General features: G+C 45.3%; 1 protein-coding gene across 5 annotated transcripts in view; it reads right to left on the bottom strand.

Moving 5' to 3' along the window:
• VPS13B (vacuolar protein sorting 13 homolog B) overlaps window positions 1-27608 on the bottom strand; it is a 778183-nt gene that overhangs the window by 5445 nt on the left and 745130 nt on the right. For all 5 annotated transcript variants that reach the window (XM_029222782.1, XM_029222780.1, XM_029222779.1 and 2 more), the window contains 7 exons: window positions 21052-21170; window positions 16331-17136; window positions 12038-12214; window positions 9873-10043; window positions 3377-3553; window positions 984-1086; window positions 233-482 (listed from right to left, as the gene is read on the bottom strand). In XM_029222782.1, the coding sequence (XP_029078615.1) occupies window positions 233-482; window positions 984-1086; window positions 3377-3553; window positions 9873-10043; window positions 12038-12214; window positions 16331-17136; window positions 21052-21170 (1803 nt within the window). The remainder of the gene's footprint in view (window positions 1-232; window positions 483-983; window positions 1087-3376; window positions 3554-9872; window positions 10044-12037; window positions 12215-16330; window positions 17137-21051; window positions 21171-27608) is intronic.

Consider the following 27608-nt stretch of genomic DNA (forward strand, 5'->3'; position numbering starts at 1 on the left):
AGCTCCAGCACCCCAGCTCCATGACAGCCAACCTTCAATTCCTATGGTGGCTTAGCCCCAGCTCCGAGTCCATCAGCCTCCTTGCTGCCCACACCCCTTCCCCTGGCAGCCCTCCTGGTCTCCAGCATCCACTCCAGACGCTGCTGGCTCATAAATGCCTGGTACCTGCGGTCACCCTGTGTCTCAACTTTGCTGGCAGCTAACCCTGGTCACCCTGTTTTCCGAAATGTACCTCTACATCACAGGCCACTCTTGGCTGCTTAAGCTGCACGATGAGCAGGTTGCTTTGCTTGCTGTCCTGCGCACAGTCGATCTCCGTGACAGGGAAGGCCTGCTGCTGGGTGTCCTCGCTGACGCTCACCACGAAGAGCACTTCTGACGTCAGCAGCAAGCACCCTTCGTGCTCCTGGCCCGAGCCCCTCACCAGAACCACATCCAGGGCCATGTGGACTTCTGGTCTGCCCAGAGACTGAAGCATTTTCCTGTTTCAAAGGAGAAAAATGAGGCCAAAGCCAGCTTAGAAAAGATGGTCACTTATCAGGGCTCACTGTTTGTACCAAGGCAAAGACCCTCAGCAATCTGATTATTAATTTCAGTTTGAAATGTAATTGTCACTTTAATTCTGATTCTGGTCAACAGAACCCAGCTCCTCCTGGAGACAAAGATATCCCTTGGCTCTGGCAATTCCTTTTCTTCCCATTAGAAATGTCACCCCTAATTAGAACACTGGCTCCATAGAGAATCTCAGGCCCTCTTGCAGGCCCGGGCACCTCTGCCAGTGTGCATCCTCCCCTGAGTGGGACGTGTGTGGGGGGCAGGGGCATCCTGCTGCCAGCCCAGATCTGTGGATGGCAGCCTTTCCCCGAAAACAGCTGCTCCTCTTGGGCTCCCCTGGAAGTGTGTCCCGTTAGCTTGAGAGCAAGCCAGGCCCTGTTAACATACAGCGCACGTGTATAGTTGAACAAGTGTCTAGATAATTTTACCAGACGTATTTGACGTGGCTGTTTGGAGCTTGGTCAGCATGCAGATCACTTGGCTGATAGCGCTGTTTGGGAAGCTGAGAAAGTCCAGCTCCGTGTAAAATACCTGTGGTAAGAGAAGTAAGGGAGTTTTACTAGCTGTTTTCTGGAAAACAGTTTCATGCTACAGTGATGTCATCTGCTTAAAGCCATCCATAAAATGCTACAGATCCAAAATGATGTCACATCTTTGGAATCAAGTATATAGATAATCATTAAACATTGCAATGCTCTTAACCCTGGTGATCTTATATTAGCTGCAAACTGAAATATGAATGAGCTACAGTCCAAGCATAGACTGGCAATTAGAGGATGCATAATGCTCCTGGGAGTAATCAGTCTGGAGCAATAGCTTACACATCATTTACAATTTATGTGACACAAAGTCAAGATTGTTAGTTGACTTCCTTGCTGAATATTACAATACTTATGTATCTGGGCTGTGGCTGGTGAAATAGAAAACAACACACACACACAGATGCACACAAAGGCACATGGTTTGCCTAGATACAGTATTTAAGTGACTTAATCCAGCTGTTAAACATGAATCCATATACATTTATGAGTGCTCTTGGGGCCTCTGGTTTATTACATGCTCTCCCTGGTGCCAGCACCAAACGAGGGTACCCAGCAGCAGCCATGCAGTCCTCTAAAGAGACTCTTCAGAACCAGAGATGGTACAGCATGTGTGCTTTCTGAGGGCTTGTAAATGTTTATAAACGAGGCACAGTCATTAGACTAAGAGTTAGTGGTTTGTAAAACCTTCAGTGCAGTAATAAAAGTTTTACAGGAATGATGGAAACCAGCAAGGCCCACGTGAAGCTCTGTTCTGAGGTGCTCTTCCATAAGGGAGAGTTCCTCAGCCTTGGGAAACACAGTGAGGGACAATGGCATTTTCAAGACCAGAGGAATTTATGAAGTATAAGTTGACTTTACCTCACTGCAGTCTATAGCAAAAAGGAATACTGTTTTTATTAACGTGTTAAGTATTTGATAAGGGAGCATTTAACTTTGTCCAGTTATAAGTTGCAGTAGTTCTTTTTGTCAGTTTCCCTGTGAGTGAAAATGTCATTCACAGAAGGAGTGAGAGACAGAACTTGAGGGGGAGGAGGTGAGGGGAAGAGCGAGAGGAACACATGCTCCTGTCTGTGTGGTCTCTTAAAGGAGCCTCTCCGGATGGTTGCCTGAGTGTGGGCACTCGTCTCCCACTCTCTTCCTTTCAGACACGGGTTTTATGCCCTAATCTGGGCTGTCCCTTGTCAGACCTAGTGAGGCGCAGGAGGCCGCAGTCAAATGCACCCTGCAGACTTTATGGCCAGATGCAGATACAGATGCAAAGCTCCTGCCCGTAGTTTGTGGTTCCAGCCAGCCAGCCACTTCGTGACCAAAACGATGATACCGATTTTAGGTAAAAAGGTTAACAATTCCAGGGTCCCTGGCGGTCCAGTGGTTAGGACTCTGCACTTTCACTGCCAAGGGCCGTGTGTTCAATCCCTGGTCGGGGAAATAAGATTCTGCAAGACGCGAGGTCCGGCCAAAAAAAAGAAAAAGGTAACAATTCCAGTTGCCTAGTTCTGTAAAGTCGCTTTAATGTGCTCTGCCAAGAATGCAGAAAATTAGCACAGGAGGAGGCACTTCCTCTCCCACGCATCCACTGCTCCTGTGCGCACGTGTGTGCGTGGAGAGGCCTGGCACCAGCCTAAAGCAGTAGTTCCATGAGCCCAAGTTCTCGGCACCTGTCTGCTCAGGGAAGGGTTTTCAGTGGCAGATCACGCACCTTTGTTGACACTGGCCAGGAGACTGGGCCTGGCTGCAAGAGCAGCACAGTTGCTGGCGAGAAAGCCATGCCTGACGCCAAGCTGCATGGGCAAGTGTGCACGCACCCACCGATGCACACATGCTCCTCTCTCTCTCATTCTCCAAATACAGACGCATTGTCTTTTAAAGATATCTTCCTGCTTTATAACTTATTTTTTTCTTTCAAATTGCTCACCAGAAAAAGTAAGTCTACTTTCTGCTTCAGTATATTGGATTTATTGCCCTCAACCTCTAACTGGTTACTTTTCATTAAAGTCGATTTTATTAAATGACTGTAAAAAGATTCTGTGACCTATATAGACTGAAATTATTAATTGACTTCCTGGCTTTATAATCGTAATTTATTAGTCATAGTCCAATTCAACTCTTTGTGTAAATAAGCATAAAGAAGTAAGAAAAAGGACTATTTATTTATAGATTTATCTATCTTATTTTTCACTCCTCTGTCATGTGAGGGGCTAGATTATCTTAGGGAAACCTTGGTATAATAACGCAAATTTATCGGTGATGTCTGAGTGGGCCGGTTCGCCAGGACTCACCATAGCCAGTCTGTGACACGAGCTCAGCAGCCCCTCCAATGGGCTTCGTGAACACCCCCATGATTCCTTTCCCCACGCCGGAGATAACACCCTTGGCCTTGTGTCCTGCTGAACCATGAGCCTCCGATGTTTTCTGGAAGTTCTGCATTGGCTGATCAACTATACCAGCAATTGCACCTGAAAAACAACAAAAGCCCCGGGTAAGGACTGATGCATAAAATCCTGAGGAAGTGAAAACCTTCAATCTGGAACACAGTGTTGTTTGGATTGAAAATGAAACCCCACCCTCATTATAAAGCTCTTTACTATGCATTTGTTTACCATTTATCTAAGTACATTGAGGATGTGTTAGACATTTATTATCTTCATCAAAACACAATGTTCAGACTGGGTTTGGCCCAACATAGTCAGGATCTGTGAAGTTCAGTTTTGAATTTAATAAACATGCCAGACTATTCCCAAGTGACACCCACACATCTTTCTCCAGGAATCAGGCAACACAGTTTAGGGACAGGAGCTAACAATTCCTTAGGAGGAGAGTGAGCCTAATACAGTTTCACTGAATCAAGAGGATGAAAAAACGGAAAAGGGCCAGCCCCTTTCCTTGTTCTCTCTTTTAGTAAGAATAAGGGCAATTATTTAATAGTAATGTCATGTTAATATGTTAAAAATTATATAATAATAAGAGTAATTGATATAGTTATTATTGCTATTATAGCAAATCTGTTTTGAGTACTTACTATGTGCTAAGAGCTTACTTGTAGGAGATCATTAATTGTCACAATACTAGGGAATCAGGCATGGCTTTTATCCTCAGTTCCTAGACAAGGCCACCGAGGCACAGGGAGGTTAAGGAGTTTTTCCCAAGGTCACACAGCTGCCCTGTGCTTGAGCCAGGATTGGAGTCCAGGGAGTCAGAGTCACAGCCTCGCTCTTAACCACCAAGCTATTCACTGATCCTGTTTATAAAACAAGCTCTTTCCTTTGCCAGTCTTGGAAAAATTTCCTTTTCTCTCACTTCAGCTGAGGTTTGGCCACTTACTGTTCACTTGAGAACAGCTACAAACCCTGCGCTCACGGCTCTTTGCTCTAACGGCTTTCCCACAGGGCAGCCAGGCCATGCTCAGAGCTGGAGGGCGAATCCCTCAGCCTCTGTGGGTCCCCTCCTTGCTCCTCTTACCTTGAGGGACCAGGGATGAGTTCGACTAAAGGCCCCAACAGTCCAGATTTTTTGCCATGTCAGAGTGAAGGGTTCCCTAACCCAGTAAGAGGAAGAAATTTCATTACAATTCTTGACAGAATTCTCTGTTTTCAGCTCAGACCTGCTAGGATTAATGAAAATGCACAGTCCCCTGGTAGAAATTTTAATACATGTCAAATCCCATTATTCCAAATGCCACTAATTCAAAGTCTCCTGGGTAAAGGGAGATTTCCAGTTCTCAGTTAATGACCTGCTAATTTCAAGTAATATTCCATTGAACGAAATCCAGTAAAATGAAAGGCCAGTTCCTTTTGGTCAGTTGTAAAGGCAATGTTCTTCATGGATTCCACTCCTCTAAATTTTGACACAGCCATTTAAGTTCACGCACTGACAGATTAAGAATGACCTGAGGCGACAGGTCTGTTTCCCAGCCTAGACCACCGCTTCCCAAACCTCTTAAAGAAATGATGAGGGAAGCGGAAGAAGCTGCTCACAGCTGGCCTGGGCCACCTTGCCTATCAGGGGCCAAGGGATGGCAGTCTCAGCACCCCCTCAAGACACCCAGTCTTGGTGCTTGGGCTGGGAGCTCGCCTCGTGTTTTCAGTCTGAGGAATCTGATGTTCTGCTCTCTGTCTATGAGGTCAGAAGTCAGGGCAGCTGGGAAGTATTAATGGAACCGGCTGCACTGGGAGAGGCAAGAACCCTGGGGTCTTCTCTTCAAATCATTTCATAGCAGACAGTTCAAAGTGAATAGCATCAAATCAAAGGACACAGACTTTGCGATTTCACTTTCTGATTTCTGTGAAAGATCTCCATGCTTAAGAGTAGAAAAGGTGGGGTAAATAATTACAAATTCACCAATGAAGTTATTGCCTGTATTTCTGGTAGAAATGTCTTCTCTGAAGGGCAGATTGCCGTTAACAGTATTAAAATAGAGTTGGGGGGCAGGTGAAAATCTCCCATTTTCCTTTAATGTGTCAGGCCTGACCAGCACAAGGGGCATAGAGCCGTGATTATCCACACAAGGCTCTGACTTGGGTCTGCCTAAGTGCAAACCCGTATCACAGTGAAACTCCCCTTTGATCTTCCACTTTCTCTAGCCACCAGCCACGGTGAAGGCTCTGATAGATATAGATAAACTTTGATAAATTCTTCAGGCAGCCCCCAAAGTGGAAAGCCTGAACCCCGTGACAAGGCGTTAGATGCTAAGAGGTAGAGAAGGAGCTGCGGGAGCGCATACCCTGGGCCAGTATCAGGCCCCGGGCGGGAGGCTGGCCTGTCACACACACTGACACCTCCCTGGGCCCCAGGTGCGTGAGAGACCGGCAGCCCGGCCCGCGTCTGCAGCTGAGCCTGAGAGGCCGCTCTCCCAGGGCTTCAGAGGGTCTCTCAGGCAGTGTAATCCCGCTAAATCCCACAACTGGTAAATTATTTACTGCCATACACTCCAACTCTGGTCTGAGGCTTTAGCTAGCAGCGACCGATTCCCAAACTTGTCCGCTGGCACCAGGCCCACGGGGAGGGCAGCCACATGGAGCCGGCTGTGATGTGATGAAGTGAGGCAGGGAGGGAAGGGGTGCTTCCCCGGACCCCCCCTCGTGTGCTGGGCGGGGCAGAAGCCGGATGTGCTTCCTTTCCTCTTTTTTGCTGGTCACGCTGCATGGCATGCAGGATCTTAGTTCTCTGACCAGGGATTGAACCCGTGCCCCCTGCAGGGGAAGCATGGAGTCCTAACCACTGGACCACCAGGGAAGTCCCAGATGTACTTCCTTTCCTACCCTTTGCTGGAAGAGAAGGGCTTGCTCTCTGAAGCAAGGAGACTAAGAGACCCTCCCTCACCTCTTCTGTGACTTGCTCCCCAGCCTTGGGCAAAACTCACCGGGTCGCTATCTATGAATGTTCTGTCTGTGTGGCTATTTTGGTGCTGCCTAATCACATGTAATTTTATTCTGAACATTTTTTTTTTTAAATCACAATAGCAGAGGCACAGGCCTGGGCTGGGACACCGCTCCACAGCTCACGTTCCAGGGACAAACGAACCCCACAGAATGTATTAGGAACCCTGGCTTGGGGCTTGCTTGTTTTGACCACGACAGATGAGCAAACTGAGAAGGAAGCACATCTGTTGTTCCCAAATTCCCTTCTAACTGCCAAGCAAGGTGCTGATGGCTGAGGGCAGCATCAGACGGGCTGTGTGTAAGTGCCTTTTCGGTGCCCAGCTCTTCACTCATTCGCTTGGGAAACCGTCCCGACTCACCTGGTGGAGGCCTACGTGGTCGGGATTCTGAATGGCGTCCCGAGAGTGGCTGTCAAGACAGTTGTGGCTGCTGGGAAATCCAGCAGCGCTTCATAAGTTGGGCCAGAGAAGCGAGTTCTGACATCCTGCCTTAGGTATTCCCCAGGGAGAAGTCCCATCTGGGAGGGGACGTGCCATGTAGCTGTGACATGGAGCTCACATCCTCTCTCAGCAGGCTCCAGAGGTAGTAGAAAGTGGGGGCATCTGGGGAACGGATCTGGTAAATGCGGGCAAGCCTGATGCCAACTCTGCAGGCTAAACAGAGTTTTTCCAAAAGCCACTGCTTTCTGAAAACGGTTGTGGATTTCCTGCAGGAGCCTCGGTGGCATCTCTCTGCAGCCCAACACTTCCTCGCTGTTCTGGGGCGATGGGGCTGGGCAGAACAGCTGAAGACGTCCTTTGATTTTTCAAGTGCCTCATAACACTCCACCGTGTCCTCATGAGGGCCGAGCCGAGTCAGGAAGGCCCATCAAACCCATAAACATTTGGGGGAAATGTATTTTTCCTACCCTGAAACTTTCAATTGTTCAGTCTCCCCACATCCTGATTGTTTCCAGGCTTGGAGCCCTCCAGGGTGGGTGACATGTGGGAAGACCCAGGTTCTTGTCCTGCCTGGAGGTTTGACCTGGGCAAGTCACTTAACCTCATTCATTCCTAGGTCTGATGATCAAATAAGATGACCCATGTGAAAGTACTCTGACAACCCAGAAGTGTTATTTAAATGTATTTTTTACTGACCAGGTCATTTATGTTTATGTCTCATAAAGGAAGAAACTGAGGAAGTAGCATTTTGATTTCACCAAGCATGGCTTTTAAACTATTGTATGATAATAGCTCTAACTTCAGTCGGGCATTTACTGGCATTTGGCAGTTTTATACACCATTTCTGGGGATGGATTAAACGGCGACAAATCTATACTTTCCCAGGTGAGGGGACTTGGTTGGTCCTATTCTCCCCTTTCTTCCTGCCACATATCAAGGACCAGACGTTTTGAGACGACCCAGTGATTATGTGGGATACAGAGAGTTCTTGAACTCTTCCAGGAAAGGAAGCTGGTTGGCCCAACCTTAGTCTGAGAAGCACAGAAACGGACACACTGCTCTACATGTGCTGCTGTGAGTGGAGCTCTTAGGGGCCCACAGACTCCATGAGCCTACTGTAGTTTCCACAGACAGGCTAAGTGGTTCCCTCGCATGGATGAGTGTGTACAAAACATGATGGCTATAGCAAAGCTCAGAGGTTTATGATTTTCTACCCTGGTTAACAACAGGAGCCATGCTTGAAAGGGTGACATCACAAAGGCAGAATCATGGCTCCCCACGTAACTGATTTCTACCATCAGGCACAGTTTTATACAGTGGAAAATGGGTAGTGGATGTGGGCTTCTCTGGGTGGGGAGCGAACAGGTTAGTCAGGATGGGAACAGCCACGTGCCAGCCGGCTCAGGTCTCCTCTGCTGAGTGCCTCCAACCAAGAAGAGCTTGGACAGCGAGAAGGAAACTCTCCTGCCCAGAGCAGAGGGCATGTAAAGCCACGATTCTTAGCAGAAAGAGGTCCCACAGTTCCCAAATGATGGCTTGAGGCCTCCAAGATAACCTCATTGACACTTCCTGTGGTTACAGCAACTGAACCCACTGGACTAAAACTAAAGCAGAAATGCTCCTGCCACTGCTCAGATGTCTCTCTTTGCTGGGACACTGTCTGAAACCAGGCAACTCTTATAGTTCCTTTACTACCATAATATAATGAAGGTGCTGTTTACCAAACATGGACCCTATGCCTGGCACACAACCGACCAGCATTACTTCCAGTGACGGCAGAGTAATTTTCAGCCCCAATTTACAAAAGAGAAGCTCTGAGGTCACAGAGAAAGGACCTGGACACCCGAGCCTGGGGTCCGCTGGCTCCTGAGGACCGTGGCCACCCCCCACACCCCCCCCCGCCCTTCCCCAGAGCTGCTCCACCCCGGGTCCCCGCTCCCACACATTATCACAGGACCGTGTCCCACACCACTGCAGGTTAGGACTTAAACACTTTCTAGTAACTTAACCTGAGACTTCCTCTCGGGGCCTCAGCTGGCCGCGCTGTGAGTGGTGGTGGTGGTGGTGGGGGGGGGGTGGGGGTTATGTACAAAACTGCAGCCTGGAGAGAGGACAAATCCTTTCAAGCTCATCTTTTCTGACCTTTGCTCTCCCTGCTTTGGGCCACTTTGATCTCTGCAAGATGCACACTCCTTCAGATGCTCGGCAGGCAGGCTGCCAAACAATACAGTTTTAAATTCCTTTGCAAACAAATAAACAAAAGATACCCTTGAAAATCCTGCTCTGTAAAATTTCAGCTCTGAAGCTTCCTTTTCATAGATTTTCCAAAGCAACTTATTTTTCAAACATTTGTAATATTTGGAAATACCCCTAGCAATCTTCATCTCTAGCTATACCATCTGGCCGCTTGACAAATGGCAATTACTTGGAGTCAGGCAGATCTGGCATTCTTAAAAAAATAAAAGGGAAAAGTGGGCTCCTCACTGAAGTTTACATGACATTTGCACATTGCTCAAGTGCTTCCCAAACAAAAGCAGGCGTTTGCAGTATCTGTAGCAGAGAGGCAGCAAGCGCTTCAGGAGGTTTGCCCGTTGCTCCCTTCAGCAAGCATGCAGCTGTGGGCTGCCTTCCTTGTGTTGACACCCCGCGCGCGGGGCCCTACGGAGTGAATTATGTCTTACGGAAGCCGCAAGGACGCAGAGAGGCATCTCCCACCAGAGGCGAGGGAAGGTGGGAACGCGACCGGCGGGGAGCGGGGAGCGGCCAGGTCCCAGGATGGCCCTGCGCAGCCGCACAAGGGCTCTGGAGAGGGTGCCGGTTCCAGAACCCTGCTGGCCAGGGTAGGAACCAGAATGCGTGCCTTGGCCTCTCTGAGCCTCAGCATCTCTGCAGAAAGATGGACAGTCCACAACCAGCCCGTGGAAAGTCCTGGGCCCCAGTCCCTGGCGACCCCTTACCGAGCAGGCTGATGCCCAGCCGGGACAGGCCCTGCCGGAGCCCCTCGCCGAGGCTCTCCGGGAGCTGCCGCCGCCACTCCTCCTGCCGGTTGTAGTGCTCCTCATCCAGCGAGAGCCGGTCCATGTTCCGGGCCAGGCTCGTGGCCAGGTTGGTGATGGAGGTGAGGGTACCTGAGGGCACAAGAGCACGTGGGTTGGTCTCCTAGTCGCATAGATGGTGGCCCCTAGGGGAGTGGTCCCTGGAGCACTGTGGGGGAGGGGAGAGGGAGGTGGAAGCACATCCGCCTTCTGGACTCGCCCATGGAGAGTGATGGTGGCTTCCCCTCGGTCAGTTTGAAGAAGCAGCCTTAAGACAATGAGGTGAAGATGAACACTTGCTGACAGGGGTGATGGCACTCCTCACAGGGGGTAGAATTAGAATCTCCGTTACCAGAAAAATGCCCACGGCCTCATAGGAAGCTATCATGCACTTTCATTTGACTGTTAGGACTTGGCTAAAATAGTTAGTTTTGAAGTCCTCACTGAGGTCCAGTTTTGAAGGTTGCAATTTGCCTGCTCTGATTTGAAAGGGTAAGGTTATGTTGCTGAATTTTAAACAGATCACAAAGGAATGTTTCTACTTTAGGAATAAAATTTATTTCCCCCTATTACTTTAGTCATAGTAGAGAAAGACACTAAACTTTTATCATTTGACAGTCAGGAAATAATTATTATGCCACAGGGAATATGTGTGATTTTGATATTCAGGGTGTTAGCTGAAAAAAAGTGAGGACATCAAAGGGAGTAAAGCATGTGAAAGCCACGATTCCGTCTGGTTTTCCCAAGAAAGGCTATTTCTGCATCTTGCTCAAGACAGTCATAATCCCCTCTAGCAAGTCTGCATAGACCCCAGTGAGCAAAACTGAAAGACATCAACGGACATATCCTGAAGCTAATGAATTAGTTCATCTGTTATTGGATGTCTAGTTTTCAGAAGAAATGGAAGATGTTGTTTTTGCAGCTGCATCTTAACCAGTCATCTGAAAAGAAAAAATCCACGTACACACACACAGACAAACCAAACAGATTTTCCTAAGAGAAGGAGAGAACAAGTGTAAAAAACATTCAGTGAGTCACTATGCTAAAATTACTGCCGGAGTGCAATTTAGCAAGTGTTGGTTGTCTTATTTTAAAGTAAAAACAACAGAACCACAAAGATTCAAGTGTCAAGAGTGAGAAATCCACCAGTGACTCATCTGTGAGTTCCTGCAGCTTGGCTCACAGGCCTCCCGGATGACCGGGGCCCCGCGGGAGTGGTCCCGTGATTGTCCATGGAATTTGGTTTATTGCTCTTGTTGTTCTCTTGCCAGTCCCCCTCTATGGATCATGGGTTCTCATATTTCGAGCTCAAGTCTTGTTTGAGGCCTTCTAGAGACTTCTGTAACCTGCCCACTCATAACAGAGTTGCAGTACTGTTGACAGTAAAAAGCCTTTTATGGGGGAGGAGGCTTTTGCCCTGTTTCCCCTGCCTCCTGCTGAGAAGAAACGGGGACTCAGATGGCCCTTGTTAGTTCCCGAGTCACTGCCAACCTGACCAAAATATGGGCAAACAAACACACGGATGAAAGGAAAGCACGCTCTCCTTCTTGTGGGCGGCAGTTTGGTTTCTGCGCCCGATGACCCGTCTGGGCCACAAGGTGGCAATGTTTACGTGGCGTGCTAGGGAAAAGCTGGCTCTTTCACCTCCCAATCGGCTTCCACGTCAAAATGTATCCATAGCCTTACAAAAGTTATGACAACTGTATCTACATTTAAAAAAATATGATGAGGCAACACAGTGTAGGATTTCTGATGTTTAGCAGAAGTCCTGAACACCTTTAATATTTCTGTATTTATCACATGGAATAACAGTTGAGCCAATCCTTGTTTTCCCATTGGGAGGTTTCAAATTCTGAAGTTTCTGAAACATTTTCACACACTACAGGCAAGCAGTGATCTGTTTAAAACATAAGACATTATATATGAGCTTTGTTACAGATCCAACACTTCACTGCCAGCTAACAAGCCAAACAAAGTTAGAGGCAAACTTAATTCACTGAAAACTTTTAACACGTTCTTTAAAAATAAAAAATAAGAGAGGGAAGGAATGAAAATAAGGCCTCATTACAAGGAACCCGAATAGCTACCTTTGGAAATGTGCTTCACAAATGATGTCGTCCCTCTGGAAACTCCGCTCACAAAGGCTCCCGGGCCTCGGGTCAGCCCCTCGTACGGAAGCCTGAAGAAGTCGGCAATGCCATTCCCGATGCTTCGCACCAAACTTGCCGGGCTGCCAAGGATTTCCAGGGATCCAACCACCCAGCCTGTGAGGGACCAAAGGGAAGGGGTTACTGAAATCTTAAACACAGCACTTTCAACATATGGGACAAGTGACCCATTTTCCCTGCAATTCATTTTTCACACTAGAATGGAGAATGTAATAAGCTCCTTTGGAGCAAAATATGGGAAATAACTCATTCACTGTGAATTCATAAATGGCAAACTTTCATACTTTATAAATCAAAACGATCCTTTTGGCGGCCTCGCAAATAGCTTTAATATGACTTCCCTGCCCAAGCCTCCCGTATTCCTGCTAAAAGGGACCCGTGGGCAGGGGACGATGCTCCTGCCCCCGAGGAAAGGCAGTCCCTGGGGCTGCAGGTGTTCGCAGGCTGGGAAGTTATCCTTAAAACCTCCTTGGGCAGCGGAGGCACCAGGATGAGGAGGAGATGCCTGGTCAGGGGAGGAGGCCAGATGCTAAAAGGGGTGTTGCAAAGGGGATGCACAGTTCTGACGAGGATGGAGGAAGTTATTTTTAATCTTTCCCAATCCTACCAAGCTGAGCGCTTCCCTTTGGAGTGGAGCTGGAGCCAGAGAAATGTTTCCCCTTCGAGCCCAGCTTCAGTTGTGTAAACTCTGGTGACAGGGACATGCTGATTAGGTTAGCGAGAGGGGCGTGTTCCCTGCAAATGTCCCAGGAGGCGAGCTTTGGATCCGGTTTCCTACTTGAGCTGGGGCTTGCCAGGAGCCGCCCGCTCAGCGGCGGCCTGACTGCCGAGGGCTCGGCCCCGTGGGAACGGGGCTGTGGCGTGGAGGCTGGAGCAGCTCCCCTTCGCCTTCCTCCCCGGGTGGGGGGCTCGGGGCTCTCGCCCAGAGGACAGGAGGTGCAGGCAAGGGCCGGGGGCTCCGGAGAGGAGGACGCCCAACAGACAGCTTCCCCCGGGGACACCATGGCCTCTCCAGCCCAGGAGAGGGCTGCGATCGCTTTAATGGGGAGGCCGCGGGGACAGGACCCGTGTGGGAGCCGATCCTGCCCCCCAGAAGGGCTTTGGAGGCCAGGCCTGTGACAGAGACCCCCAGTCAAGTCATCAGTCCCAGAGGGTAGGGAAGGTGTGGGTGCAAGAGCCAAGCCAGAGCCCTGAAGGGTTCCCAGGCCCAGCCCTTGTAGAGAGGGACGTTCTTAAGTTTTAAGCCCACCTCTCTTCTCTGGAACATTAGAAGACAGCACTAGGGTTTAGGTTAAAAGAGGGAGTAAGTTCCAGAAGATGAAGATCATAAATGGAAGCGCCTATGGGCGCCAGGCATTCAACTCCCTCAGTTCTCACAGCAACTCTTCAAGTCCTAGTACCTGCCTCCGTGTATATTCAGATTAGCCAAGGACTGAGCCTCTCCCTGGGTTCAGGGACTGTACCAGGTGCAGGGGACAGAGCCTGCTCTGACGCAGTGTCACCCCGACTCCACCATCTCAAAGGCAGGACAAGGAGGAAACTGTGGCTCAGAGGTTGAGTCAGTTCTCACAGTCTCCCCGCCGTCTAGACACGTGGGAGGGTTTCAAGCCAGGTTTACCTGGCTCCAGAGCCCACCCTCCCTCTTCCTGGGAGCCCAGGCTGCGCTGAGTAGGCAGGGTACCGTGGAAGGTTGTGGAATAGTCTTCCTCGGAGGGCCTTCTCTGGAGGTGAAGAGACAACACATTTCCTTTAGCTTGGCATAGTTGTAAGGTTCGCCTGGAGGCAGAAGATTGGACTAGAAACATCTTAATTCCCCTTCTCTCCTAAAGTTCCATAGAGAGATGAAGAAAGGTGCGTAGCTACTGCCAAGCAAAGACCACTCACTCTACAATGGGCCCACTCAGGCCAGGGCAGCAGGGCACAGGGTGTGTGGAAAGCACCCAGCCTCACCTTCTAGCCCTCACCCCGGCTACGGGACGGTGAGGGAGACTCTCCTGGGTTAGGTTCACTGCTGATGGGAAGGCTATGTGTGGACCAGAGCTACTTCTCAGTGGCATCTGAGGTGGCCAGAAAAGGACCAAAGCATCTGAGGGCATTCCTTCTTTAATTATTTCCCTCCAAAAAGCACATGTATCTTTTTCTTACTTGTTGCCAGACTTTTGTTGAAAACAAGTGCCTGTCTGGCTTCCCATCAAACTGAGCCTTGGAGGTAGAGAGGGACCCCAGGAAATTACAGAGCCCACATTCTTTTCTTCAAATAGGGTCCGTTGTTACTCATTTCTAATTACTTCACTGTTAAAACCTCTACACGTCCTTCCCTAGAAATGAGGTCAGGGTATTTCAGTCATCCCCATGAGGGACCTTTTAATCAAGTCCAATGAGTGAATACTGACCCATGTGAGATGCAGAGGCAACTTGTCCACTCCCAGGCCAGACCTTTCCTTTCCTCTACTAGAATGCCAGTACATTCTCTTTAAGATGCTTCTACCCAGGGGTAACCTCCTACCATCTTCCCATTTCCAACCCTTTCAAAAACCACTGCTTTCCTCCAGATAATCTTCAGATTCTCTGCAGGCCTTCAGTGACAGAATTCCCAGCAGACCTAAAAACTTGGCCCTCTATCTCAGAATTTGTCTCAGCATATAATGAGATTGGGACAACAGCTTAGAGAACTTTTAGGTGGATTACAAAAAATCCAAACAGAATGTTCTTGTGAAAGCTCATGAAAAACAAAACAAAGAGAGATCATTTTTAGCACATAGGCCGCAGGGACGTGGTTCCTTGGTGGTCACAGTTGGAGTCTCTCTGCCAGCTCATTACTCTGATGGGCGCTCCCTACACCTCAGCCTAATGTGATGACCAGACGGACGAGAAGCTTATTCCTTCCCAGGCTCCAGAGCAGAGTCCAGTAACCTACAGGCATGCTTCTAGGTTAAAAACAAAAACTGCCTGAAAGAGTAGGTTTTTAATATGCCCGTCTATTAAATTTGAAATCGTAGCTGCTCATTTTTAAATAATATCTTAGCAAGAGGGTAATATTTTCTTATTGTTGTACAAGCTATCAAAATAACAGTTCCCAGGCAGGGACCTTCCCTGATCTTGTTCTTTTCAGTTGAGAGTTCTGGGTAGCGCTCTAACTCTATGAATTCCATTATGGAGAAAATGCTATCTTACCAGTAGGGCAACTACTGTGGGTCAGTCACTGCTACAACGTTACCGTATATGGGAATGTACCCACCAAGTACAACATTACCAAGGTCTCTCCTTTGTTACTTTCAGAAAGGAAGACCTCCATGCTCTTTACCAGAAGGGGCTGCAAGACCCACTCTGGTTGTTTGGTGTCAGTTGCTTGAATGCATGGGAACGCGAGGAGCCAGATTATCAGACTGAAACCACTTTAGAGTGAACTTAGGTCAAGAAGGCGTGTTCTGAAGCCAATTACCATAGGGTATCAGGAGACAACTTGGTCTCCAAAGCAAGCTTCAGTGCACAGTGCTCCCCATACAACATTTTGTACACATATTCAAAGCACCCCCTGCGGACTCCCCCCGCCCCGGGCTCAGGTCTGTGGAGAGGCTGAGATGCCTACAGCCGTCTCTTTGCCATCTGTCTAGACAGGCAGGGCTGCGCTGGGTAGGTAGAAGGCTCTTCATGCCTCTGACGAGCACACAAATCCTCTGAATTTCTCATCTGGAGCTATTCATGGACTGTAATGAAGAAAGCTAACAGCCCAAAACTGGATTTCTTTTAGGCCCAGGACCTGAGGGCCTGGGCTGGTTTTTCTGGCCGCACTAGTGCCCTAACATAGAGCCTTGTGCCTGCAAGGAGCTGAAAAAGCGTTTGCTAAATGGGATTAAAATTCTGTTATATATATAACAGCAAATATAACAGCTACTACTGCTTGAGTGTTCATTAAGTGCCAACCAAAATTCAGGGTACTTTACATACTTTCACTTTTTCCTGTCAAAAATCTTAAAACCCATTTTATGGATGAGGAAACTGAGACATGGGAGGCTCAATAACTTGCCCAAGGCCTCACAGCCAGCAGTGGAAGAGTCTGGATTCAAATCCATTACTATCTAACTGCAAAGGCTGTGCTCTTTACCTCCCACCAAGCTGCTTCCCTATGTCTTGAAGTCAGTAAGTCCACCCCAAAGCCTTTCCTTTCTGCTCACGCTCCAGCTCATCGTGGCCCCTGGGCTGTGTCCTCACCTGCTCTGAAGAGAGCCCCCGCGGCGTAGTGCATGGCCAGGGCGTGGACAAGCTGCCTGGCCGTGGTGAAGATGGGGCCTCTTTCAAACACTGAGAAGGAGAGTGGGGTGTGGTCGGAGGCTATGTACAGCTTGAGGGAAGCGTGGATGGTGACGAGGAGATTCACCGGCTGTATCACCAGCTTCCGTAACTTCACAGGATGCACCAAGGCCCTGGCGTGCTGCCTGACCTGCACGGGCAACACCTGTTTCCCATCTGCAAAGACCGTGGGGTGACCGGCTGGGCTGCTGCTAGGAAGGTAGGTCTCAAACAAAGTTTTGATGTAGTAGACAAATGTGTCTTCCACATATAAGCGGGCAGGTTTCAATTCAAAACTGAACTCGTTAATATCAGATAAGAAGCTCTTGCCCTCAGTTAAGGTGAGGCAAAGTTTGATAAAACAGTTTTTCTTGTATTCTTCCAAATCTTTGCTGGACGTAAGGAGACTCTGCATCTTGGAACACTGAATAGATTCTGTTTTCTCCCCCTGGCAGACCAAGACAGCGAAGTGGAAATTGGACTTGTTATATAGCTGGTTGTCCAACTGCAGGTCCCTACAGCAGACCTCCACACAGTAAAGGTGAAAGAGGGCGGTGGCCGTCTCTTCCCCAGGGACGTGACCAGCCACCGGGGCTATTTGGAGAAAAACGTTGTCCAGTGTGAGTCTCAGGAGCTCAGATGATACTCTGTGGCGGGTGAGGTCATCAAGCACCGCCAGGCTCAACTGAGTGATGGACATTTTAAATGTCACAATCTTCTCCAGAGTTCTACAGGAGAAAGGGAAAAGAACATGAGTCTCCTCTGCTTTTCTTTTCCTCCCTCCCTTTCTTCCTTAATGACTTAGTTTTTACACCTCCTGATGTCCCATCAGATTCTCATAAGAAACAAATAAGAACTCAACTTTCAGTACATCGTGTCTGGACAGAGCCGGTCATACTCCAACAGTATTGGGAAATGTTCCCAAAGGGACTATTACAAGTTCTTGTCGTGTTGCTGTATCATGTTTCCCTTATCAACACCAGATTTTTTTATTCTCAAATCCCTCTAGTTCTTTGTGCACTAATTCTCTATCACGATCATCACAAAGCAGAAAGTCATAATAAAATAACCAAGATGCCTTACACTGGAAAAGTACAGCAAGCAGAAGAAAACTCACCATGAACCCACACCACAACAGCCCAGCTACCAGCGTCTTAGGCCACGTGCTCTGCTCCCCCCGCCACATTCAGAGCTGAGCTGCCCATGCTCCCATCTCCGCGAACCCCTCTAACGTGTGCTCAACCACTGGGCTCTCACTCCCGTCAAGGTCATCTCTCCAGAAATTCACCCCTTTCCTATATCGTTTTTTCTTCACTACTAGCAGCTTATAAACATGCTCTTATTTCTCTTGCCTTAAAAAAATCCCTCTTGTAACTCTATCTCCCCCTCTAGCTATTACTCATTTTCCTGATCCTCTTTACATAAAAACTCCAAAGCATATACACCTTGTCTGCTATTCCTCACTTTCCATTTTCTCTTAACCGTGCTCCAGGCAGGCCTTTGTCCCCACTAGTCTACCAAAGCAAGTCTCGTCAAGGCCCCCAAGTAGACAAATAGTAGCCTACTTCCATGTGGCTAAATCAAATGATGGGCATTTAGTTTGTGACTCATTCACCCTACAATGGCATTTGACGGGGTCGATAACTTCCTCCTTCTGGAAAAACTTTCTTTGCATGTCTGCTCTCAGCTCTTGTATGTCTGGTCACTCATCACCTATGCGACACCCTCCTCTTAAAGTTAAGGTGCCCAACGTTGAGCCCTTGGTCCTCTTCTCTTCCCATCTCCACTCACTCCCCTTGGAGATCTTCATCCAGGCCTATGATTTGATGTGCATCTATATGCTGATGACTTCCAAAGTCACATATTCAGCCTAGAACTCCCTGTGAACTCTGATCTTGTATTTCTAACTGCCCATCCACATAGTAGTGACTTACAGGTCTCAAAAGACATCTCAAGTGGTCACGTCTGTAGTCAAACTCTTGATCTCACCCCCAGTCCCACATGCAGTCGTTCTCATCTTAGTTCATGACAACCACATCCTACCAGCTGCTCAGACCAAAAATTTTGGAGTCCTCCTTGATGCCTCTATTTTCAACCCTTATCCAATGTGTCAGGGAAATCCCATCGGCTTTTTCTTAAAATACATCCCGAATCTGACCATTTCTTACCACTTCCCCTGACAGTGTAGCCTAAGCCATCACCACCTCTAGTGTGAATGACTGTAATAGTCTCCTGACCAGTCTCCCTGCTTCCTCCTGTGCTTCTCTATAGTCTACTGCAAAAGCACAGGGAACTATATTCAATATTCTGTGACAAACCATAATGCAAAAGACTATGAGAAAGAATATATATGTGTATAGCTGAGTCACTTTGCAGTACAGAAGAAATTAACATTGTAACACTGTAACACTGTAAATCAACTATACTTCAGTAAACTTAAAAAATAAAGCTGCCAATGGTCTTCTCAAAATTTAGGTCACATCATGTAACTTCTCTGCTTAAAAAGCTCCAATGAATTGCTGGTTTCACGCAATTAAAATGAAGCCCTACACGACGTGTCCCCTCCTTCTAGCTCTTCCCTCCCTGACCCCAGGCACTAGTGCCTTCCTGTTCACCCTCTACACTTGGCCTGCACTGGCCTGTTCCGTGCTCCTCCAATATGCCAGGCACACTGCTTCCAACCTTTGAACTGGCTGTGCCCTTTGTCTGGAAAGCTCACCCCAGATGAGCACATCATTAACCCCCTCGCTGCTTTCAAGTTGCTCAAATGTTAACTTCTTGGTGAGGCTTACCTACATCAATTTTTCAAAACTACACTCTCTCTGTCCCTGTGCCCAGGTACTACTAGTCCTTCCCAGGCTCTGTTTTTATCCCTGCAGAACTCCAACTTTCTAATGAACCATAAAATTTCCTTTTTTATTATGTTTATTCTCTGTCCTCCCTTTCCCCACCTATGAGAATGTGATCTCCTCGGGAGCAGGGATTTGGGGCTTTTAGGTCACTGGTATATCCTCATCCCTACAATAGCACCGGCATCCAGTAAGCACTTGAAAAATACTTGCTGAACAAATGAATTAAGGAAATACAAGCAAATACTTGTTCCTTTCCTATTTCTACCACTGAATGTATGGATTGTTGCTACTGTCATAAACAATGCCCTACTAATGCCCTAAATAAAACGTTCCTGAAATTGTCATGTGGGCTTGAAATTTTGGGTTTATGCAAGTCAAAATTTAGTCTCCAGTTTTGTTACACTATTAATTTTTTTACAAACACTACTGGGCAAAGGAAACAGTCTACCCAACCTGTTTGAAATATTATAAATTCAAATTAATGATAATTTGGCAAGGTCCAAATTAATGAGTTCTTAACCATATATGAAAAGCAAGGAAATTTTAAAAAAGGAGCTTAAACAAATGTATAAAAGTTGATATTACTATTTCATATTTTAAATAAAAATTTAAAAAATTAAAAATTTTCTGATTATAAAGTACATTCTCCGTGTAGAAAATTAAAATACAGAAAATTATTAAATAATCACTTATAACCGCACATCTATTAACAGTTTTGATTCTTTTCTTTTCAGTGTTATTTCTAGGAATGTTTTCCTTGCTTATGTGTGAGAATGTGTGTGCATACATGTACTTGTATGTGCACATAACTAGGATATTTATATGTTCAATTTTATATTCTGTTTGCTTTATTTAAGTCATCATATGTATTTTTCTCTTCCACTAAAATCCTATAAGTCTCTTTTCTGTGGATATACCATTTATGGTACATTTATGTATCATCTATTCCTCTGCTGATGGGGTTTGTACTCTGAATATTTTGCCATTATAATTAGCAGTGTGATAAAATCTCTCTGCATACCTTTTCCTACTTCTCTAATTATTGCTTATCTCAAGCTCTTAAAACTGTTAAAAGTGGAATTTCCAAGCCAGAGGGATTTTAAAGCTCTTGATACATATTACTAAAGTGCTTTCCAGAAAATAGTAACAATTTACACTTTTACTAGGACTGTATATGATGGAACATCATTGTTAATTCAGTAAGTAATATCTTATTTAAATTTGCATTTCTTTGATTACTTGTGTTTCCTCTTCCTAGAATTTTCTGTCTTTTGCCCTTGTTTAATTTTTGGAAGGAGGGACTATCTTCATATTATTCCTACTGAATTATATGAGTTCCTTTAAATTAAGGATAATAACTCTGGTTCACATTTGTAAAACCTGATGGCAACACTCAGGTCGAACGGGGGAAAATGTGGCTCTAAGAGGTGACTTTATTTTTGCTGTAGCTAAGTCTAATTACTAATTACTAGGTGGTCATGTGGATAGAGAAGTATTAATTTGCATTTCATGCTAATGATAACGTATAATTCTAAGATGCATGTCTTAGTTTGTAAATCAGCTTGTTAAACTCACCACAGAAGAACTGGAAGGGGTACCCAGAGAAGATGATATATTGCTTCTTATTATGGGTGTAATTTAATGCTAATAACCATACCCTTATGGATTATACATTAATTAACCAAAAGCTTTAATGTATATATTTGGATGACAAAGAATGGCAAATAGTAGGTTTACAACTTTATAACGGGAAACATACCCTGCTGATACTGGGATACTAATTAAGCCTACCTGTTGGTCTTAGTTAAAATAGGTCCAGCTTTTCCTTCTGGGGCCACAGTGATGAAGACTGTGCCACACTGATGGACAGTGTCCACATACACACAGCCAAAGCCAGTCAGGAACACAACCTGCAAAAAGAATACTCAAAATAAGGTTGAAAAGCAACAAGAAACACTATTGAAATGGCTTCAAATGTCCTTTTTTAAAAAAAATTTTATTGGAGTATAGTTGCTTTACAACGTTGTGTTAGGTTCTACTGTACGGCAAAGTGTATCAGCTATATGTATACAAATATCCCCTCTTTTTTGGATTTCCTTCCCATTTAAGTCACATCAGAGCATTGACTAGAGTTCCCTGTGCTATATATAGTACGTTCTCATTAGTGCTATATATAGTACATTCTCATTAGTTATCCATTTTATACATAGTATCAATAGTGTATATATGTCAATCCCCATCTCCCAATTCATCCCACCCCCTTCTTTCCCCCCTTGGTGTCCATATATTTGTTATCTATGTCTGTGTCTCTGTTTCTGCTTTGCCAATAAGATCATTTATACCATTTTTCTAGATTCCACATATATGCGTTAATATACGATATTTGTTTTTTGCTTTCTGACTCACTTCACTCTGTATGACAGACTCTAGGTCCATCCATGTCTCTACAAATGACCCAATTTTGTTCCTTTTTATGGCCAAGTAATATTCCATTGTATATATGTACCACATCTTCTTTATCCATTCCTCTGTCGATGGGCATTTAGGTTGCTTCCATGTCCTGGCTACTGTAAATAGTGCTGCAATGAACATTGGGGTGCATGTGTCTTTTTGAATTATGGTTTTCTCTGGGTATATGCCCAGTAGTGGGATTGCTGGATCATTTGGTAGTTCTAGTTTTAGTTTCTTAAGGAACCTCCATACTGTTCACCACAGTGGTTGTATCAAAATCTACATTCCCACCAAAAGTGCAAGAGGGTTCCCTTTTCTCCACACCCTCTCCAGCATCTACTGTTTGTAGATTTTTTGATGATGGTTACTTTGACTGGTGTGAGGTGACACCTCATGGTAGTTTTGATTTGCATTTCTCTAATAATTAGTGATTTTGCACATCTTTTCATGTGCTTCTTGGCCATCTGTATGTCCTCTTTGGAGAAGTCTATTTAGGTCTTCTGCCCAGTTTTTGATTGGGTTGTTTGTTGTTTTGATATTGAGCTGCTTGTAGATTTTGGAGATTAATCCTTTGTCAGTTGCTTCGTTTGCAAATATTTTCTCCCATTCTGAGGGCTGTCTTTTCGTCATGTTTATGGTTTCCTTTGCTGTGCAAAAGCTTTTAAGTTTCATTATGTCCCATTTGCTCACTTTTGTTTTTTATTTTCATTACTCTAGGAGGGTCAAAAAAGATCTTGCTGTGATTTATGTCAAAGAGTGTTCTGCCTATGTTTATGCAATCCGTATCAAACTACCAATGGCATTTTTCCACAGAAACAGAACAAAAAATTTTACAATTTGTATGGAAACACAAAAGACCCCTAATAGCCACAGCAATCTTGAGAAAGAAAAACGGAGCTGGAGGAATCAGGCTCCCTGACTTCAGACTATACTACAAATCTACAGTAATCAAGTCAGTATGGTACTGGCACAAAAAGAGAAATACAGATCAATGGAACAGGATAGAAAGCCCAGAGATAAACCCATGCACCTATGGTCACCTAATCTATGACAAAGGAGGCAAGAATATACAATGGAGAAAAGACAGCCTCTTCAATAAGTGGTGCTGGGAAAACTGGACAGCTACATGTAAAAGAATGAAATTAGAACACTCCCGAAAACACCATACACAAAAATAAACTCAAAATGGATTAAAGACCTAAATGTAAGGCCAGACACTATAAAACTCTTAGAGGCTTCAAATGTCTTAAGTTCTGATTCAATACCACAAACACTTCCTGGTTATATTTCTTTATATCCATGTGTACAGGCTATTCAGCTGACTTGAAATGAAAAAAAAAGAATCAAATCCAGATTTTTCAATATCCAGCTATAAGGTTCATAGAAAAAAAAAAAAAGATGGATGAGAGGGCATGAGCGTCTTCATTCTCTGCTTCTCTGGAATTGACAAATAACTCTGTATGGGCTGGAGTCCAGCCATGGGCCACCTTTATGTGTGCGTATGAATCTCTGTGGGAAAAAAAACCCCTAAAACACAGGAATTGAAATGCAATGTGCAAAAAACTTTCAGCCTCTTGAGTTTTGACTTACTACCATAATGATGCCCTTTTACGCTGGGGACACAAAAACATACCCGAAAACCCAACAACAAGACATGCTATAGTCCCCTCAAGGTCCCTCACATAACTTGTAACAAGAATGTCAGATAACTTGATTTGCTTGGAGTTAAAATTAATTTTTCTTCCATGAGAAGGTGGACTAAGACTTAAAAAAAAGTTCTATCTCAGAAGCCAGGTGCCAGGCCAGCAGAACGGATGTCCTTTCAGAATTAAATACCAACGTTGCTTAAACGGATAAATATTTGAAATCAGAACTATTTGAAAAACAACTCCGAGAACATCATGTTCACTGCCAGCATTACCTGAGGGTAAGGGCAAGAACCTCCTTGTGTTTGGGAATGTTGATACTGATGATTTGCAATATCAATTCAGTCCAAGTCTAGACCCTTTATTATTGTTAGAACCGCAAATAAAAGAAGAAAGACTGAAAATTCCTGGATGAAGGAACAAAGCTAGGTGTCTGCCTGGCATGTAATGAATGTGTTCTAATTTTGACCAAATGAAGAGGTACCAGAAAGAGTGTACACAGAACCACAGGAGTCTGTGATTCTCACCCTTGGAAGTGACTTCAAGGTTACTGGGCTTTTTCTTGTACAACGGCTCCTCCTTCAGAAATCCTGAGCATCCAGGGCACCTGGTCACCTCTGCCTCCTCCCTACTTTCATCTCCTGCTCTGCCGACTCCTGCCCTAGCCTTCTTTTTCATTCTATGGCCACTGCTCTAGCTTAGTTAGGTCCCTGAATGCCCCTCAGCACCCTCTGTGCGGACAACGCGCTGTCCCCCCATGCAAATCCTTTCCAAATTCTGTGTATCTTTGCACATATAGGGTAAGGACACCTTATTGCAGGAAGGTATTCTCTAATTTTTCCATTCCTTTCCTCAGACTGATACCTACTCCTACATTCCTAAAACACTTTAACCATACTTCTGTTTGATCACAAATCTTATTGCTTGTATTACAGTCACTGGTTTATACCATAGACTCAATCACGAGATTCTCAACTTCTTGAGGGCAGGAGTGGAGTCAGTTTGTATTCTCTATGGATGTATTTCCCAAATGGACTGTTTTGCAAAAATATCTGTTTCAAAAGACTCTGTATCCTGAGTTTGCCCTTTTTTGTTCCAAGATAAAAACTGAACTTGACTATGATAAAAGGTGGAATGCAGCCAACCTAAAAAATGGCTCAGCTCACGAATCTAAAACAAACAGATATTCTTTGAGAGACAGTCACATTTATAAAAGCTATTATTTTGTATGATATGTAAAGTAAGTCAACTGCTTTCTTCCAGGCTTACAGACATGGGATTATTCATTTGACAAAAACCTTTTTAAGGTCCTGTGCTCCCATGTGTATTCCTTCCTCTCAAGGACTGTCCATAACTTCAGGGCATACCCCAGGGTTTTAGCAGAGAGTGTTAGAAACCAGAGCTACTACCCCTCAAAGAAGGGAAGGAGGGGATCAGAAGAGGAAAGTACTTATTGCTCTGCTCATTCTCAAAGCAATCGGCAGGCGTTTTGAAGTGAGGATACGTGTACTTCCTAAGATAAGGTTCAGGCAAGCTGATGGTTTCTGTTAACTGCCCAGGGAACTCTGAAAGTAAGCAAATTAACCTAAACCTTTAAGGTACGCCTTCCAGCCAAAAACCTGGACCCTGGACAGAAATATTGCTGGGTGTCCCTTTTACTCATCACTAGAACGGAAGAAATACAGACTTTAATTCTTGTAGCTTACTCTTGTCTCCTTTCACATGTAGAGAAATAACCTGCAACACCAAGCATTTTGTACAATGTGAGCTCTAGGGATGAGAGAGTTGGGAACCCAAGTGCCAGAGGAATTAGTGCCAGGTGCCCCAGAAATTAAAATAAATTCTTGTTTTGGTCTAATGGTTTGATCATTTAATCATTCAATCAATTATTGGATATTTAAGGTGAGCCTAAAGGAGCTCCTCACTGCGGTAGGCACTGAGAAGAAATCATGCCCTCAAGTTGCTCCCAGCCTCGGTGGTGAAAAAGCCAAGTACACAAATAATGCGATAAGAGCTAAAAGTTCCAAGGCAGAGATGTATAAAATGTTTCTCCCTCTCAGGGTGTTAACCATCATGGTCTCTGTATAAGTTCATGAGGGCAACAGTTTTGTGTCCATTTCCTTCAAGAAGAAGCATGATAAGGCTTGCTTTTTGGGGTTTGCCCTCTTGCCAACCATGTAAGAAAGCCTGGTTTAGCCTCCCTATGGAGGAAAGACCACGTGGTAAGAGAGCTGCCCAGACTTCCCAGCTGAACTCATCCATAACCAACCCTCTACCTGAATGCAGCTGCATGAGTGATCCCAGGCTCATGCAGAAAAATCACCCAACCAAACCCTCTGAATCACCGTTGTTGCAAGCCTCTAGGTTTGGGGGTGGTGTGCTACAATAAGCCAGACAGAAGATGATGGGGCCTCTGTCAACCCGGGTCCCTGAGTGCCCATGTAGAACAGAGCCCCTGATGACAAACCCTGGGATGTAGCATGAGCAAGAAGTAAACAGGACTGTGTAATGTAGCCTAGACTAATGGATGGAGACATTGGTAATAGAAATAGGGTTCCAGCAAAAACCTAAAATCTGAGTCCTTGGCTTAATGGTAGGCAGTAGGAATTGATATTGAAAGCTACGAGAATGGGAATTCATGTTACAAAGTGGCAAGACACTTAGTAAAACTTGTCTGAGATTACTTGGGAGGTAGATTATAAACCTAATAGATTTATTTGTAGCTCTAGAAGATGAGGTTTGAAAACAAAACATAAGTAGTGAGTGCTGGCTGCTGCTGGCTGTGTCTGGCAATGTGTTTCACTATGAAGAAGCGATGAGCTCAGGAAAGAACTGGCCAGTTTGCAAATAGAAATTCAAGAGAATAAAGAGATTCCAGAAATTCAGGGCTTTGCAAAGTCAGTAATGCTTTTAACCCCAAACGGTAAGAGTGTTAAAGTGACTCAGAAAAAAATTTTAGATGAATAGTTTACCTTTGCCACAGAAGCTCTCCTAAATCTAAAGAGAGGTAAGGAAGCAAGACAGTACAGAAATATGTCTTTAAAAGGACCAAGGATGTGTTTATTAGCACATGGAATTCTCTGGAATCAAACAGATAAGCAGTCTACTGAGTTTCTGAGAAATTACTACTGCCTAATAAACTCATGAACCTAGACTAAAAGAGTCTGTGATTGATTATTCGAGACTCAGTACAACTTCAGATGTTGGTCAAGGAGGATCTCTGAGGGTAGATCCAGGGACCGGAAGAACAATGGTAAAAGAGCTCTTCCATGAGCAGAGATAGGGCTTGAAGACTATTCCTTGTTTCCAAGGAATAAAACCCCACACAAAATGTGCTCAGAAAAATTTCAGATGTGTTATGGCTGAGAGGCTGTGTATGTGTCTCATTCTCCCTCTTTCCAGCTTGCAGGAGTTATTACTGTTATCCTGTCCTGTGTTTCGGCGGGGAGAGGGGAGCCGATGAGTTCATACATCTCTAGATGAAAAGGAGCCACATCCAGGCTAAGAGGGCATCACTCAGAAGTACTGAATTCCAGTGGGATGTGGTGACTGGTTAGAATCTTGGGGAGGAGAGCTGCTCTGGGGTGGAGAGGGGAAGAATGAATTAAGAGACTGATTTTTTTTTATAAAAAGCCAAGGGGATTTTTCTCTTTTTTTTTTGAGTTGTTTATTATTGCAGAATAAGCTAGTCAGTCCTGATCGATGCTGTCATTTAGCTATTTTTTACTTTCTTCACTTCACATTGGTAGTATGGGTATGTGTGTGGAAGGCTATAGGCAACAAAACATTTGGGGAATACTCCGTGTTCTGTCATTTGTGTCTGTGTTAGAGCACTTAGATCAGTAAGACTTTCTCTTACACACTGTGGCTATAAGAAAACCACTGAGGCCTAGGTCCTGCCTCCCAGTTAGTACATTATCTTTTACTACAATTACAAATAAGGAACAGTGTAACGTAACTTGTGCTTTCTACATATTCAGTTATCTTTATTAAAATGATTATTTACTACAGTTTTATCCAACAAACAGTATTTTAAAAAATTACCCCAGTTTAATTTTACTGAGTAATTAAGTTACAAGGTGACGCCTAGGAAATAACTGAAAGTATTCTTGGAAGTCTACCTCTCTTCCTTTCTCTCCCATTCTTTCTCTCTTTTTTATCCTGATAGACTATATGGAATAATCCAGGGATAATCAAGAGGCAGTTACAAAGCATCCAGCACCGCAGCTCAGTTACATAACGGGTATCCCT

Source organism: Monodon monoceros, unplaced genomic scaffold (assembly GCF_005190385.1).
Source record: "Monodon monoceros isolate NGI ecotype Baffin Bay Population unplaced genomic scaffold, NGI_Narwhal_1 Super_Scaffold_14, whole genome shotgun sequence".
NCBI lineage: Eukaryota > Metazoa > Chordata > Mammalia > Artiodactyla > Monodontidae > Monodon > Monodon monoceros.